We start from the raw sequence: 14,556 nt of genomic DNA, 5'->3' as shown, positions 1-14,556 counted from the left end.
TCAGCCCTTCCGCTGATGCCTGAGGGCAGGGAAGGTGCAGACCCCGGGGGCCCCCCATGGCGAACAGGAGAAGGGACGAGGAGCAGCCGAAGCCCCGGGTACCGGCCGCCCCGCACGGGGAGCCCGCCCTGAGGCGACACCAGCCGCCACAGCGCCCCCTGCAGGCGCCGTGGAGACACGCCACGCCCCCTCCCCAGGCCACGCCCACCTGCAGCGCCCCGCCCCTCTGCACAGCCCACCCCCGCACCCAGCCCCTGCCCGCCCCTTTAGGGCCAGCCCCGCCTTACGCCCCGCCCACCACGGGCAAGCTCCCCAGAGAAAGGCGCCGCGGCCTCAGGGGTTTCCCCGCCCCACTGCAGCGGTGTCCCCGCCCCACATTGGAAGCCCCGCCCCTCCCGGGGGAGAACGCCGGGGATAGTGGGTTTCTCTTCCGGAGTCACCAACGCCCCCCCGCCCGCCGGGTTCGCTTCCGGCTGCGTCCGGGGGGGCCCGTTCCTGGCGCCGCTGCCGAGGGGAGCGCGGGGTCCATGGAGCCGCGGCTGTGAGGCGCCCCCGGCCCGGGCCCGCTGTGGGAGCCGGGCCGAAGCCGGACCCGGGAGCCGCCGGAGCCGAAGGAGATGGACAAACTGACCATCATCTCAGGATGCCTCTTCCTGGCCGCCGACATCTTCGCCATCGCCAGCCTGGCGAACCCGGACTGGATCAACACCGGCGAGTCTGCGGGTGAGCGGGGCCGATGGCGAGGACCCTCCGGCGAGGGCGGGCAGGTGGGGGCCGGGGGCGGCCGGGGTGCGCGGCCGAGGCGGCGGTGGGGCCGGGGAGGCTCCTCCTGAGGGGCCGCTGGTCAAGCACCCGCGGGGCCCGGGGCTGTCGCGCTGGGACCGGTGAGGGGATGAACGTCTGGGGGCTGCCGGCCGGGAGAGGCGGCTGAGCCGGGGGCTGCAGGAGCGCTGGGACCGGCCCTCCGGTGCGGAGCGCGAGGGACCTCCCCGGGCAGAGCCGCGGGTGCCCCGCGGTGCGTCCCCGCTGCTGCCCCGGGCGCGGGCGGGACGCGCCGTGCGGAGCCCCGAGAGCCCAGGGCCCGCGGGCGCCCCTGACCCGCTCCCTGCGGCCGCAGGACCAGGGCAGCATCCCCGCTGTGTCTGGGCGGTTCGTCACCTTGGACAGGGAATTCAGATCAGCCTCCCCGCCTGGTTCGTGGCAGGTCTTGAATCTTTCATAGAATCATAGGGTGTCCTGAGTTGGAAGGGTTTCGTACACTTTCCTTTGTTGCAGGGAATATCTTGCTCTTTTTTTTTTTTTCCCCTGAATATTTCCTGCACAATGAATTTTGGCAGTTTTGGGCCTAGACCCCATGTGGGTTTTGTTTTAGAATGTGACATTGTCTTCTTTAAAAGAACAAGGATTGGTGCATCTGTCTTTTTAGTAATGATGTGGTTGGTTGTATGAAAGATTTATTTCAGCCTGTTGATAAGGTCTCGCAGGTTTTGATGAGTGAGGCAGGGAGAAATAACAGGAGGAGGGCTGCTCTTTGATCTCATGTCCCAGAGAAAGGCAAATCTCTGTGTCAGGAAAAGAAGCCATCCTTACTGCAAACAGATGAAACTAACCTAACCACCTTTTCCTAAACTTATTTCCAAGCAAACTACAGGTATAGAGTAGAGAGAAGGGGTGTTGGAATAAAGACTTCTGTCATACATTCCTGCAGAGGGTTTAAAAAATCTTCTTCATCTGTCTTGCATCTTCTATACCTAATATTCAGTGCAAGTAAGAGGACTGAACTGGTTCAAATGCAGTCATGTTTCCATTATTTGATGAAGCAGAGTATTAAAAATGTTGGCTATTAGGGACTGAGGAGTGGGCCTTCCCTCTGACCAGACTATCTTTATGATTTGTTTGAATTGCTTCCAGGTACCTAGTCTAGAACCTGGCCTTTCCTACGTGGTCCAGAGGAGAGGAATGAGTCACTTTCCTTCCAAATGTGCACCATTCAGGAAACCCCTAGATGCCTTCATCGTTCCTCCTGTAGCTAATTGTGATGATCTTCCTGCCTATGGCTACAGAAAATAGTTGGTTCTTTCCTCTTACAGTTCCACCTAGCAGTAGTGCTACAGTAATGAACTTTTCTTCAGGGACTTACAGTCAAATAAAATATCTCCATTTTAAATATTTAAGTATGTATTTCCTGAGTCCTGCCTCTTGTTAATAGATCCTATGCAATGTGTGAGATTCTATCTGCCTATATAGAAAAGAGATTTAAAGAAAAAAACTGTTCTGAATAAATTGTAGATGGAAAGAAAGGTCTTTTGGGAAATAAGCACAGTTCATTACGTTCTTTAGTAAAGAAAAATGTTTACTATCTCGTTATAATACAAATTGTTTCCTGAAATACTATACCTAGAAATCATTAATTCTTAGTTACTTGATGGTTACTTAAGAGTCATCTGCCTCTTCTCTACTGTACTTCTTTTTAGAGGTGCAGATAACAGTTTTAATTAGGCTGGCAAACGCGAAATCTGTATTGATATTTCTGAAGGACTTCACTAGTCAAATAATGTTTTGACAGACCTAAGCCTTTTTTTGCTATATCTTGAAGCCAAACCAATTGTTGACTTGATAAAATCATAGAGGAGAGCTAGCTGTCATCCTTTCTTAATGACTCTTTTGTAGATTTTTATTGATATGGGATTCAAGGTACTCTATTATAAGACTTCTGGTTAAAAACAATCTAAATGTATATTTCTAGTAGTTAGACCTTCTAAAATGAGCCTTTTGCCCAAGCATGCCCATTGAATCAAGGACTTCCTGTAGCAAACACTGTAGCACTGAACTATGAGATAAATGCTTTTACGAGGGCTGTTTGTTACCGCAAGGCTGCTGTGGAGAAGTTTGGTACAGGAGGACACAGCCCTGGTGGCAAAGCCTGTCCCAGCTGCCAGCGACACTCCAGCACTCTCAGCAGACTACCGTACTTGGACCACAACCAAGCTGTTGAGTTTCCATATGTGCCACTAAGAAGCAGGTTTTGAGAAGCATCCTGCTCTCAGCTGGCAGCAGAAAGTATTTCTTTGCTTTACCTCTGTGCTCTTAGGTTCATCCCCTCTGGGGTTATTCTAGGTTCTGCTTCTACAAGCCACAAGCACCAAGAAGAAATGGGAGTAATGGTGTTTCTTTGCTTGGCTGAGGTCCTCGGTGTTCCGAAAAGCAGTGGGGAATGGCCCGGTCTTCTCAATACTGCAACTGTTTGAGAATTGCAGAGAGCAGAGGTCTTGGCAAACCTGGGAAGGGAGAACTGCGTTGGCTCATTCACAGCTGTTTGCAGCCATTAAGGTTGGGAACCTGGGTTTATGTTTCAGGAAGAAAAAATCTGTTCTGATTTGAATGCTACACAATGCGTACATCTTACTCCAGAGATAATGATGATTTTCTGCTCAATTGGATAGCAAAATAAATCACTCGCTTTAATGCTTTTCTGAAAAATATAGATTGTTTTTAAAATTTTTTTAAAGGAGCTTGTATTCTGAGGAAATCAATTTAGAAGAAGGGCTGATTAGTCTTCTAAATCTTGCTCTTAAAGATAAGTTTTACAGTCATTTGAAAAATGCTGGCTATAAAAATTCCTCTTCAGCATTGCAATTATGAGGTCATTGGAGGTTTCAGATGCTTATCTGCCTTCAGGCCAGAGGAACTACACCTTTGTGGATGTGGGTCCAAGTCTCCGTGGGGCGCTTTTTCTTTACACAGTTTTGTAATAACTTGGTTTCAGGTGTTTCATAAATCTTGAAGATAATCAAGGAAAGATGAAACTTAAATGGTCTTTTTCAGAGAGTTCTCACTGAGGTTTAGTTATTTGTGGTGTGCAAGTACACAGCACTGGTAACTCCAACCTGGAAACCCGTGGCTTCTCAGTATTCTTGCACTGACATCCTTTTCTTATCAAACCAATATTTTATGTGAGAAATAGGACAGAGTTGGCTTTAATTTAAGCCAGTGCCTAAGCTCCCACTGATTTCAGTAGTAATGAACTTTGCTCCTGTATCTCTACACTTCTTTTGTGATTAAGCTTAAAAGCTGATAGTTTTGTCTCCATATGTTCCTTCTGTTTTGTGGGAGGGTCTTTAATGATTTTGATATTTTGTCTTCAGAAGGGGAGGAGGGGGCTATAAGTTGCTCTGTCTTCAGCTCTCAACCCTTTTGTAGGGAAAAGGGTATGAATAGTATGTACAGTTGAAATTAGACACGTTAAAAGCTGCACATGTGGAGCGGTTGACAATTTAAAATGCTTTTAGGATAGGTCAAATAATTCAAGAGGAGAATTTAATCAGATAAAATCCCCCTTCAGTAAGCTAAGCTATCAGTTTGTTTATGTGACTTAGTCATCCCTTCCTATGTAGCATGATTGTTCATTTGATTCCAATTTACAGAACAACATGTACCTTTTTTATAGCAGTCACTAAGTTAATACGGATGTCAGAATTTAAGGCTGCTGAACTCTGATGGGTAGTCTCTAAAGCAAGGATTTATCACATCCTCTCATGCGGATGCATACGTCACAGCAAGGCACACAGCATCATGTTATGGCCGGGCCATTCAGCGTATGCGCAATAGTGCTGGCTTGGGTGATACTGGTGTTCAGCAGAGCTTCCAATTTCATCTTGCATCTGTGACATAAGCATCAAGGTCACTTATGTTAGGAATTACACTTTTCATTTAAACTGCCTTCTGTACCATGCTGTGCAGTAACACAGTAGATAATGTATCTACAACAGGCCACTTATTTTAAATTGTCTGTTTTGTTTACAAATGATGCCTTTCCATGTACCTTCCAAAGTATTCTGTGTAGTTCTTGGTTTTGTGTACACAGCTGCTTTTTTGCTTGTGAAGTATTATGCTAGAGTGAGCGGTATGTGTGGTCTTACAGGAGAGCAAGCTATAGCCAGCAGGCCATTCCTCCTGAGGCAGTTATCTCCCTGCTCCTGTGAAATAAATTGTCTCGTACTAAGTGGTGAATTGCTGCTGTTCAGTGTTATTCCTCTGCATGTGATAGCTCCTCCTGAGGAATTTTCCTCCGCAGTTCCAACAGGAGCTGTAGCTTTGCTGTAGTCAACCTAATGAACTATCGTAGGTGATGGAACCAAGCAATGATTCACAGCTCCTGCTGAGCTTGAGACCATATTGCCACCAAGGTATTTTTCTCTACTTGGAGCACTGACTGTACATGGAATAAACCCAAGACCACATTAAGGTACTCAAATGAACCCATATTTCTAAAAAGAATAGATAGGGTAGGAAAGAACAGAATAAATAAAGCACCAACAACTTAAAAGAGGGTGTAAACTTGAGTTCCAGCTAGCACTGTTGTTCTAAATGCAGTTTTCTATTCAAAAAGTAGTGATATGTAAAAATCATGATGGCTTATTAACACTTACTTCTGCCCTTTAGGGCCTGTGCTGAGAAGCTGTTAATGTACAGTGTTCCTCTGCGGAGAAACCATGGTGTAGAGCAATCACCATGCTGCCCACTGAAGCAGATACTATTTTGTTTTGTTTCTTTCATATGTGGATAGTTGGCTTTTCAAAAACTGTCTGTAAAACGGTTCTGGTGATTATTTGTTAAGGACTTCGCAATATACTCAAAACACAGCATGCTTCTCATGGTTCTTCTCAGTAGAGAATGATGGGACATGATAGAAAGCAGTTCTACAAAATTACTTTTTCCTAATGTTTTTTGTACTGTATCATGTAGTGACAGTGACAGGAGAAGTTATTTGCCCTTTTGTGAACCTATTTGGATTGCATGCTGAGAATACAAAAAAATAACTATGGGGTGATGATACAGAGAATGAAGAATTATGTACCACCATGCCCTAGAAAGAAGTGACTGCTGAAAAGCAATCTCCAAAGCCATCTGAACATCAGAGTGTTAAAATCAGGTCCTGGAACATAATTTCTAGGTAACTCTTTCCTTTTGGTAGATGTGAGCAAGGAGGGAAAGGTGGTGCTCTGTACATTGCTGATCTGGACAGTGAGGGGATTAGGACCCGCATTAAGAGGCAGGCAGTGCTAACAGTACGTGCATTTTAGAGGGGTTGCCAGTGTCTTAAAAACAACAATGCAAAATCCAAATAACAACTAGTAAGGAGTGGCAAAGAATCTAAACCCGATGTAATCTGAATACTCTAAGGATTAGAGTATTATTAGAGTCTGTTAATAGGTGTGCCTGGACTGGGAGCGTCAGTGCCATCTTTAAAATTAACACTTCCATTCCACCTCGTGACTGGTGATGTCTTCCAAGTAGATGTAAAAATCTTACAAAGCAGAATGTTGGACTTGTGCTCTGGTTCTGTAATAGTCCAGGCCTTAAGGGACAAGAAAAATTAATAATAAGGCATTGTTGTAATGAATTAATTTTGTGCTTGCTCAACTGCTCCGCATTTAAACATATGGAACTATTTTATATGTAGGAAGAATTTCATGAAAGAGAGCTGTGTCAGCCTGGTTATTGGAGCCTGCCAGAGCAGAGATGAGAGAGACGGTTGTTTTTGTCCATAGAGGAACTGATGTTTTACATCTGCTTTTTAACAAATACAAATTCATACTGCTTCTTTTAGGTGAACGTTTTGTTTCCTTTTTAGTGTGTGAAGGTACTAAACTATTAGTTTGCCTTCCACCAAATCCCGTTGAATTCCTCATTCTCTAATTAATGTGGTAAAAAATACCTGATTACAGAGTACAGATCTGGGAGACGGTAACTTGTAGTTACCTTTCAAATCTAGCATGACTTACCCTGGATCTCAGAAAGTTATTGTTAGAATGGTGCTACATCAGTTTCTTTCCTCTGTAAAATAGAGGTGGTGTCTTTATCACAGAAACTTCTGTTAGCATTAGCAGTAAAGCTTTAATTTGATTAAAAAAAACCTTTTGTTTCCTAGCACAGTTTTGCTCTCTTAGAGGAAGAAAAATCTAAGAATAACAGATATTTCATTTGTCTTTTCTGATACTGCATGTTTTTACTAAAATACTTGAGTTGCATGTATTTGGAATAACTTCTTTTCTTCAAAGTATTTACTTCACAGTAGTATGTACAATCACTATAGAAATAAATCCTATTCGGTATCTGCAGATAGAGTTTTGTTTTCTGTCTATCCTATGCTTTACTCGAGAAGTATGGAGCTGTAAATCTGCTTTATAGATAGTACAAACTGTGGGAAAGATACTTCCTTGAGACCGCAGCTTTGTGGCTTCAGAACTATCTGCATTTCACTAATTGTGATGATTTTTTTTTGAGTCAACTTAGAGCTGATTTTAGGTCTGTGTATTACATTTGCTGCCACAATATGACACTGAAATTAACACAAGAGTGACTTAAATATATGAATCTTTAAGGATTCAATAGTCTGTACCACAAAACAAAGATTTAAAGCTGTCTGATTTTTTTTTTTAAAGGAATCCTGTTAATGACCGAAGGTTATTAAAAACACTTGTATCGTTCAGTTTCCAGCCAGCACTTACATGTGAGCAGCATTATGTAAACTCCATTTGTACTTTTGCCAAAGCAAAGAAGATCAGTAGGTCGAACTTGTAAGCCTGACCTACTTTTTTTACAGGTACGTCACAACAGCTCAACTTTTTCCCACTAATTTTCTTGCTGGTCTTGAGCCAAAGTAGAGAGAACTAACTTTTCTTGGCAGCTGCAGTATGTAGGATTTTCATCTTAGGCAGGAGTTCTCTAGCTAGTTCTTGAATCCTTTTTGAGCAATGGGCGATACCTGTGTATTTCAGAAGGACATAACTAGAGTGATGCATGGATGAGGAGGAATATTGACCTTTGAAGAGGTTAAATGCTGCTGTCTATTTTAAAATCAAATGCAAAATGATGTTTGTAGTATGGTGGAACAAGTACAATAGGGAGGCTGTTTTAACTTCTTGTACAAAGTTATTTGGGAAAATGATAAATTATTATAAATTCATAGTTTATACTATTTTAAATTTTAAAATCAATTTATTATAATTATAAGCTGTTGTTGTAATTCACGGTGCCTACAAAGTTATTAATGGACAGAGTCTTTTTTTTAATGAGGGCTATATGCAGGAAAAAAGTTCTCTGGTAGTTTCACAGCAATGCCCTATGTGTTCTCCAGCTGCTTTGCTCAATCTCACTTTTCTTCCCCAAGCCTCTGACTGATGGAGATATACACACATCTGAAAAACTGGAGATGTGGCCAAGAAGAGGATCTGTGCAGGGTACGTGTCTGTTTTAAGGAGAGGGGAGACGAGCTAGGGCATTTGCCTGGCAAAGCACTTACATTGGCCTAATTCCATAGCAATCTATATGGAATTAAGAGTCATACTCTCTCAGGGTGAAACTCTTGGTTTCTTCCTATTATATTTGATTTCCTACTTGATGTACTATCTTGTATATATTTCTATATTTTGTAAATAGAGTTGATTACAAGAGTTTTGTCTTTCTTGGGTACCTTAGGAAACATCCTGTGATAGTGACGGTTTGTCTGTGGGATGAGCTGATCAAGTATGGAACACCAGCAGCTAAGAGTTAGAGGTTCAGAATTCCACAGACTATGTAGAGTCTTGTCCTTCTCTTAGAGTGGAACATATACTCGGTCTATTATGTCTGGGTCCTTGGGATGAACTAAAATGCTCCCTTGTGAAGGCATCAAAAGCCTCCCAGGGATCTACGGCAGTATCAGGAGCCAGCATTTCCTATCCACACAACCAAGTGCAATAAGCAACAGTTGGCTGCCACCCAAGCGCCTCATGGTAGCTGCAGTTCTGTGCCATAAATTACAAAGCACTTTGGGATTATTAAGGATGACAGTCTCTCAAGGTGTAATGATAATAACCCACATAGATGTTTAAATATTTGTCCAGTTGAGGACAGTTCGCGTTAGGTCTCGAATGTGACCACGAGCAATTCTTCATGCAGTTGTTTGGACACTGCATTAGTTGGGCTGAGCTGTCTCTGAGCTTGGTACACCCAAGAATTTAATAATCAAATGACAGTGTTCTCGGCAGTAAAGTCAAGTAGTTTATTTTTGTAGTGTTCATCATTGAGCCAGCTTCCCAGTTTATAGTGTTGCAGTTCTTCCTCCTGGGTTCCCTGTTCTCTTGCTCTGTGCCCATGTTGTTCTTGCCTTGCTTCTAGATTCTTTCTACACTTCTCAAATCGATGGCATTTATACTCATGTTATTAGCGTGTCTCGGTGAAATTGCTTGCTTTCTGCAATCAAATTTTGTATACATCTGAAATGAGATGGATCCTGACTTCCATGATAGGCAAGGCAAATATACAAGTAAAGACGAATGGTTTTATTTGGAACTTCATCAGTATGAGCTTAATATGTCAAACTTACACAACCTCTAATGGTAATGTCTTTATACCAAAGTGAAGAAAACTGGTAAGAGGTTGTTGTGGACCTTAAGTTTCCTGAAGGTTGACTTTTGTAAAGAAGATGACTTGCTTGACTTGAAAATTTGCTTTCCTGTTCATTCTTCTCTGTGCAAAATAGAGATATTGTAAATTGCAGCATGAAGAGATAATCGTTTCTTAAGCACAGACAGCGACCAATGATATTGCCACAGTTGGTGGAAGCGTCAGCTCCCAAACTGCCACAATGGAAGATGTTGATCTCCTCTCTTGCAGAGGAGAAAACGCTCTGCACCTTCTGTGCCTGCAGCTGTGAGCAGCATTGGAGGTGTTGTGTGCTGGAGGGGAAGAGAAGTCACAAAGGTGAAGAAAGAGATTTTTTGTTTTCTTTAGGTTGAATTCTGTTCTGAAACTTAACATACACCTAAATGCACTTGTTAATGATGTAGTTCTCCGTGGTAGAAACTCGTGTGGGAAGAAGCGTGTTTCACTTTGTTTTTTAAACCCAGACTTAATTCAATTTAAAAGCTACACAACAAGATTGTACAGGAAACCCAAAAAGATTGAATGGCCAAGAATTTCTAATGTGGCCTCATAAATTCTTTCAGTGGAACATTATTGGGTCACTTGGCAATTACAAGAAGTACTCTGAAGCTTAATACATAAAAATGGTGAAATAAAGAGAGTAAAGGCTAAAAGTAGTAGTTGTTGTTTTACAAACAGAAGTTTGGCTTATGCCCAGTGTAATCTGAAATAAATGCTCTTTGTAAGTACATGTTCAGTCAGATAAAGTTGGTGATAAAGACAGAGCATTTCTTGCCTTTTTATATTGAATCCAAAATTAGAGAGAATTCTGTTTCAGAATGTCAGTATAACAACTGTATAAACATATGTTAACAGATATGTTCTTTGGAGCACTATAAAACATCTGATTCCTTTTTAAGAATAGTCCCACTTGTTCAGCTCTGCTGTTAAGATAAAGTCATATTTTATTTCAGTAAAGTGCAAATTTAACTGTTCAGGAGTGGTCTGTCTTATTCTAGCAAAAATAAAAAAGTCTCTAGACTCTTACAGTCTATTTTTGTAGATGTAGATTTGTGATAAGGGAGCAAGTGTTATCACCACACAGACAGCACCTGTTAATTGCCTAAATAATTCAGGCCTAAATTGTGCAGGCTTCTGAAACAAGAACTTGCCCTAGCAAAAGGGATAAGAAAATATAACTTCAGGATAAATCATGAATATGGTCGCTACCTTGCTATTCTTTTTTGGGTTTAATGTTTTTGTTATGATGGGAAAAACAAGTAAATGCCTAAATTTGAGAATTATTACTGCAGAAGGAGTTGGTGTGGGGTTTGTGTGTTTGGTTTTGTTTGTGGGGTTTTGCTTTTGGTTTTTTGTTTGTGCGGGTTTGGGGTTCCTTTGGTTTTTTTTTGTGTTGTTGGGGGAGGGTGTGTTGTTGTTGTTTGATTTTTGTGGTGTTTTTTTTTTTTTCCCCTCCAATTTGCCTGGAAAGTTAAAGCTACCTTTTAAACTTGGGAGGGGCTTAAAATGTTAATCAGCCAGGAAACTTTGCTGGCTGGTCTTGAGGACAGATTGTATGCAGTTAAGCGATACCTCACTCTGTCTTTCAGCACATCAAGTGTTACTTGTAGATAATAAATTCTTTGTTGGCCCTGTACCTAATCCCTATTTAAAGTGCAGTTTAACCTGTATTGCCAGTGGTTACAAGCATGTTGTACACAGATTTGGCAACACTTAAAAAGCGCCTTTAGGAATAAAAACTAATGTTAGGTTTTATTCTACTTGAAGTGTTACTTCAGTTGCAGTGAAACACATCTTGGGACATTTCGGTGCCATTCTTCAACTGATAGAGGTGTCTTATGAAATAAAGCAAGTGTAGTAGACAGAGATAGTATCTTTTATATCCCCAGTCAGTAGAGTGGGGGAAACTTGTGTGTCCAAGGAAGGGATTGCAAGACCAGAAATGTGCTTCATCTTTCCAATAATTGTAGTTGTTCTAATAAAAGGTACTACTACCTGCAAACTCGCCTTCTCATGTCCTCGTTGCTGTAAATACAATCCTGCTGTCAGTTATACGATTTAAAGAAATTGCCACTAAGTCGCTGGTACATTTTATTTGCTCTTTGAAAATTTTGTTCTTTGTTTAGCTGGGTCTGTTGTACTTTCTGGTAGTCTGGGCCTAAATTTGCTCTCAGCAGTGGATCAGGAGAAAGTTAGGCTCAGCTGTAAGAAAGCATTTGAGCACATAAGGTGTATTTAGGCTGAGTGTTTGCAGAACAGACACCTAAAATTTCTAAATGCGTTTCTAACCATATAAATGCCCAAAGGCATTTCAACCCATCTCTTTTCACCTTACACCGTGGTTGATTCATGAGGCTGTGGAAGAGCCAGATCAGTGGGTGTCCTTGGAGCATGTCTGATGCAAGCTGAGATCAGCGCGCAGCACAACAGTAGGATCCTTATTCCTCCTGAATTTCATTTGATAAAGGGCCATTTGAGGGCAGGGCCAGAACCTGAATTTTCTGCCTACCCTTGAATGCCCTTGTCACTAGGCTGGATAAATTGCTTTAGACAGTAACCAGGAAGGCTGACAGATATTTCACGTTCATGAATGAAGAGAGGGAACCATGGGGTACTTCACTTGGTGTGATTTGGGGGTTTTGGTATACCTGTCCTGCTCTGATTCGACATCTATTAAATTTGGAAGTCTGATGACTTGGTGAAGTGGTGATTTTAGATATGCAGGAGTTGAGTGGAGAGCTCTGAGGGTTACTTATTGCCAGCCCGTGAACAGCTTGCCTTTTAAGACACCTATGAGGAACGTGATCCACAAAACTGCGAAGATGCAGAACTTGTGTTCTTGCTGGTTGGGTTGTGTTTGTACCATGTGGCAAAAGCTGATGCCACCATGGCCAACCCAGCCCGGCCACCTCCTGTCACCGGCTGCCACAGGTGCTGCCCGGCCCGCACGAGCCTGCACATCAACCGCACGCTTGGGAAGTGGTTGCAGGCCATTTCTGAGCAGGTTGGTGTAGGGTTGTGTGGCCTATTAGATGGAGAGGTGTCATTTCACAGCTCTGGCTGAAGCCAGATATAACTCTATTAAAAAGAACACAGACTCATCAGATGCGAAATGGCAGAACAGCTGTAGGTGTCACAGCTTCTGGCTTTCAGCTGAACATGTGGCATAGAACTGGTGTAGCTGACTAGAAAAATCACTTTTAAATATTGACACTGCCTTTGATCTTTCTTTTTTTTAGGCAGTGAATTCTGTCAAATTTGAGTAGCTCTATTTTGGTTGTGGGGAAAATCAAAATAACTATGGATTTTTTTTGTTTGTTATTTAAACTAAATAAAACATTAAGCTTGCTTTCTTTTGTTTTTAAAGTTATCTCTTTTTTCCAGGCCCTTGGGACTTCAGAAACTGTGAAGATTCTAGAGATTCTAGTCACTGACAACACTATCCTATTGTGAAAATGCTTATAGTGTCAGGAAAGAAACAACCAGAAGGATGCAACTTATTAGAGATCCTGTTTACCAACATTTACTGAATGTTGTCTTCTGAAGCTGGAAAAAAATACCTTCGGCGTGGGCAGATTTCTTGGCTCTGGCATGTGAGAACACACAGAGCTTTGTTATGTCCTCAGGAGGGTTGTTCCTGCATTGTTGCCTGAGGATAGTGCATGGTGGTCCATCTCTTCTGAGAACTAACAAACACTCACAACAATAACAAAAAAACCACCACCAAAACAAACACACCCCAATACACCAGCAGCATAGCATTGAAACTTGTATGTTAGAATTCAGAAATAAACTTGTTTTTAATTCGTCCAAATGTCAGGATTTAAATATCACTTACAACTCATATATCATAATGATTGTCATGTGTAGTAATAAATTTTTCTAATATGTATAAGTCATTGGGATATTTCCCAATAGATGGACCCTGATTTTTATTTTTCTTCCCTCTTTGGGGGTGGGAGGAGGGGGAAGACCATGTGTTTTTGTGGAAAGGGGAATTTGGTTTGAATTAGGCATGATACAAACACTGAATTGAAAACTTTTGAGACAACTCAGGCACCAGATGGTGTTCAGCAGCAAGGCAGACTTTTCTGCTAATATACTGCAACTCTGTTAACATGGAGTTTAGACTTTAAAAATGAGAATTCTTCTGTTGAAAAGCCGGTAAGCTTTGGAGTTCTAAAGAGTGCCAAAAATGGTACCTAATAAATTAAATTCTCTGGACGTTTGCTTGTTAAATAGATTTCAGTCGTTAGGTTCCTCATAGGTAGCATAAGCTGGGTTTGAAGTTGGGGATGTTACCTCACCTATTGTTGCCAATATGAGTATTTTTAAGAAAGTCGCTTAGTTCCTGAAGCAAGGAAATCCCTTTGCATCTCTAGAGCAAGATGGATGGATTTCAGAGCTGGTTTGAAAGGGGAGAACATTCTGATTTCAGAGAAGGGGATAAATGGAGTAGAAGAGAAATAGTAGCTTATATAATAACATGCTCTGTCTTGCAATATGGCTTTGAATTGCTCTTAAAAGATGCACTCTAGATATAGCAAGGACTTTGCAAGTAAATCTAACTCTATTAAAACTGATCTTTTAACATTGTATAAATACTTTCTAGGTGCTTCTTTCCTATCAATAAATAGGCAGTGGGTGTATGAATTGATCTTGCATCTGGTTTGCTTCAAAATGAGAAACTCCAAAGCTTTTCTTCTGGGGTTACAATACCCAGTAGAATATTTGAGAGACAAATCAGAGTGAATGCCATAAACATAAGATTTGGCATACAAAGGACTGGAAAGATAATTCATAATCCCTTTGTTTTGAATGCCTCGATGTTCTGTGCCTTTGCGGTTAATGCTCCGTTATTCTTTTAAGCTTTTCTCTCGATCATCCTTTAACATTCATAAATCTTACTTTAGAAAGTCTGTACTCAGTTGCCTCTTTAATCTACTAACTGAACAACATACTGGAACATCCGCAGTGAAAGAATCAATCTGTCATGCCACATCCTGAACACCGTACTCACATGGTAACCTCGAAATTATTTCAGCAGCATAAGTACTAAAGAGCATCTATTCAAACTACCTCCATCCCTTACAGAATAAGTAACAGATATGGTATTCTCATGCTTGA

At 42.0% G+C, this 14,556-nt stretch overlaps 1 protein-coding gene across 4 annotated transcripts in view; it reads left to right on the top strand.

Annotated features, from left to right (window-relative positions):
- Positions 1 to 390: 390 nt before the first annotated feature.
- MOSMO (modulator of smoothened) overlaps positions 391 to 14,556 on the top strand; it is a 31,779-nt gene continuing 17,613 nt past the window's right edge. For 3 of the 4 annotated variants that reach the window (XR_014185359.1, XR_014185360.1, XM_082064989.1), the window contains exon 1: positions 391 to 723. Coding sequence is in view for 1 of the 4 variants with exons in the window: in XM_082064989.1 (XP_081921115.1) it covers positions 618 to 723 (106 nt within the window). In the remaining 3 variants the exon portion in view is untranslated. Of the gene's footprint in view, positions 724 to 1,911; positions 4,078 to 14,556 lie in introns of those variants that run through there. The other variant, XR_014185361.1, reaches the window with a different exon arrangement.

This window comes from Streptopelia decaocto (assembly GCF_964273445.1).
Source record: "Streptopelia decaocto genome assembly, chromosome: 13".
Classification (NCBI taxonomy): Eukaryota; Metazoa; Chordata; class Aves; order Columbiformes; family Columbidae; genus Streptopelia; species Streptopelia decaocto.
This window is presented reverse-complemented; position numbering and strand designations above follow the sequence as displayed.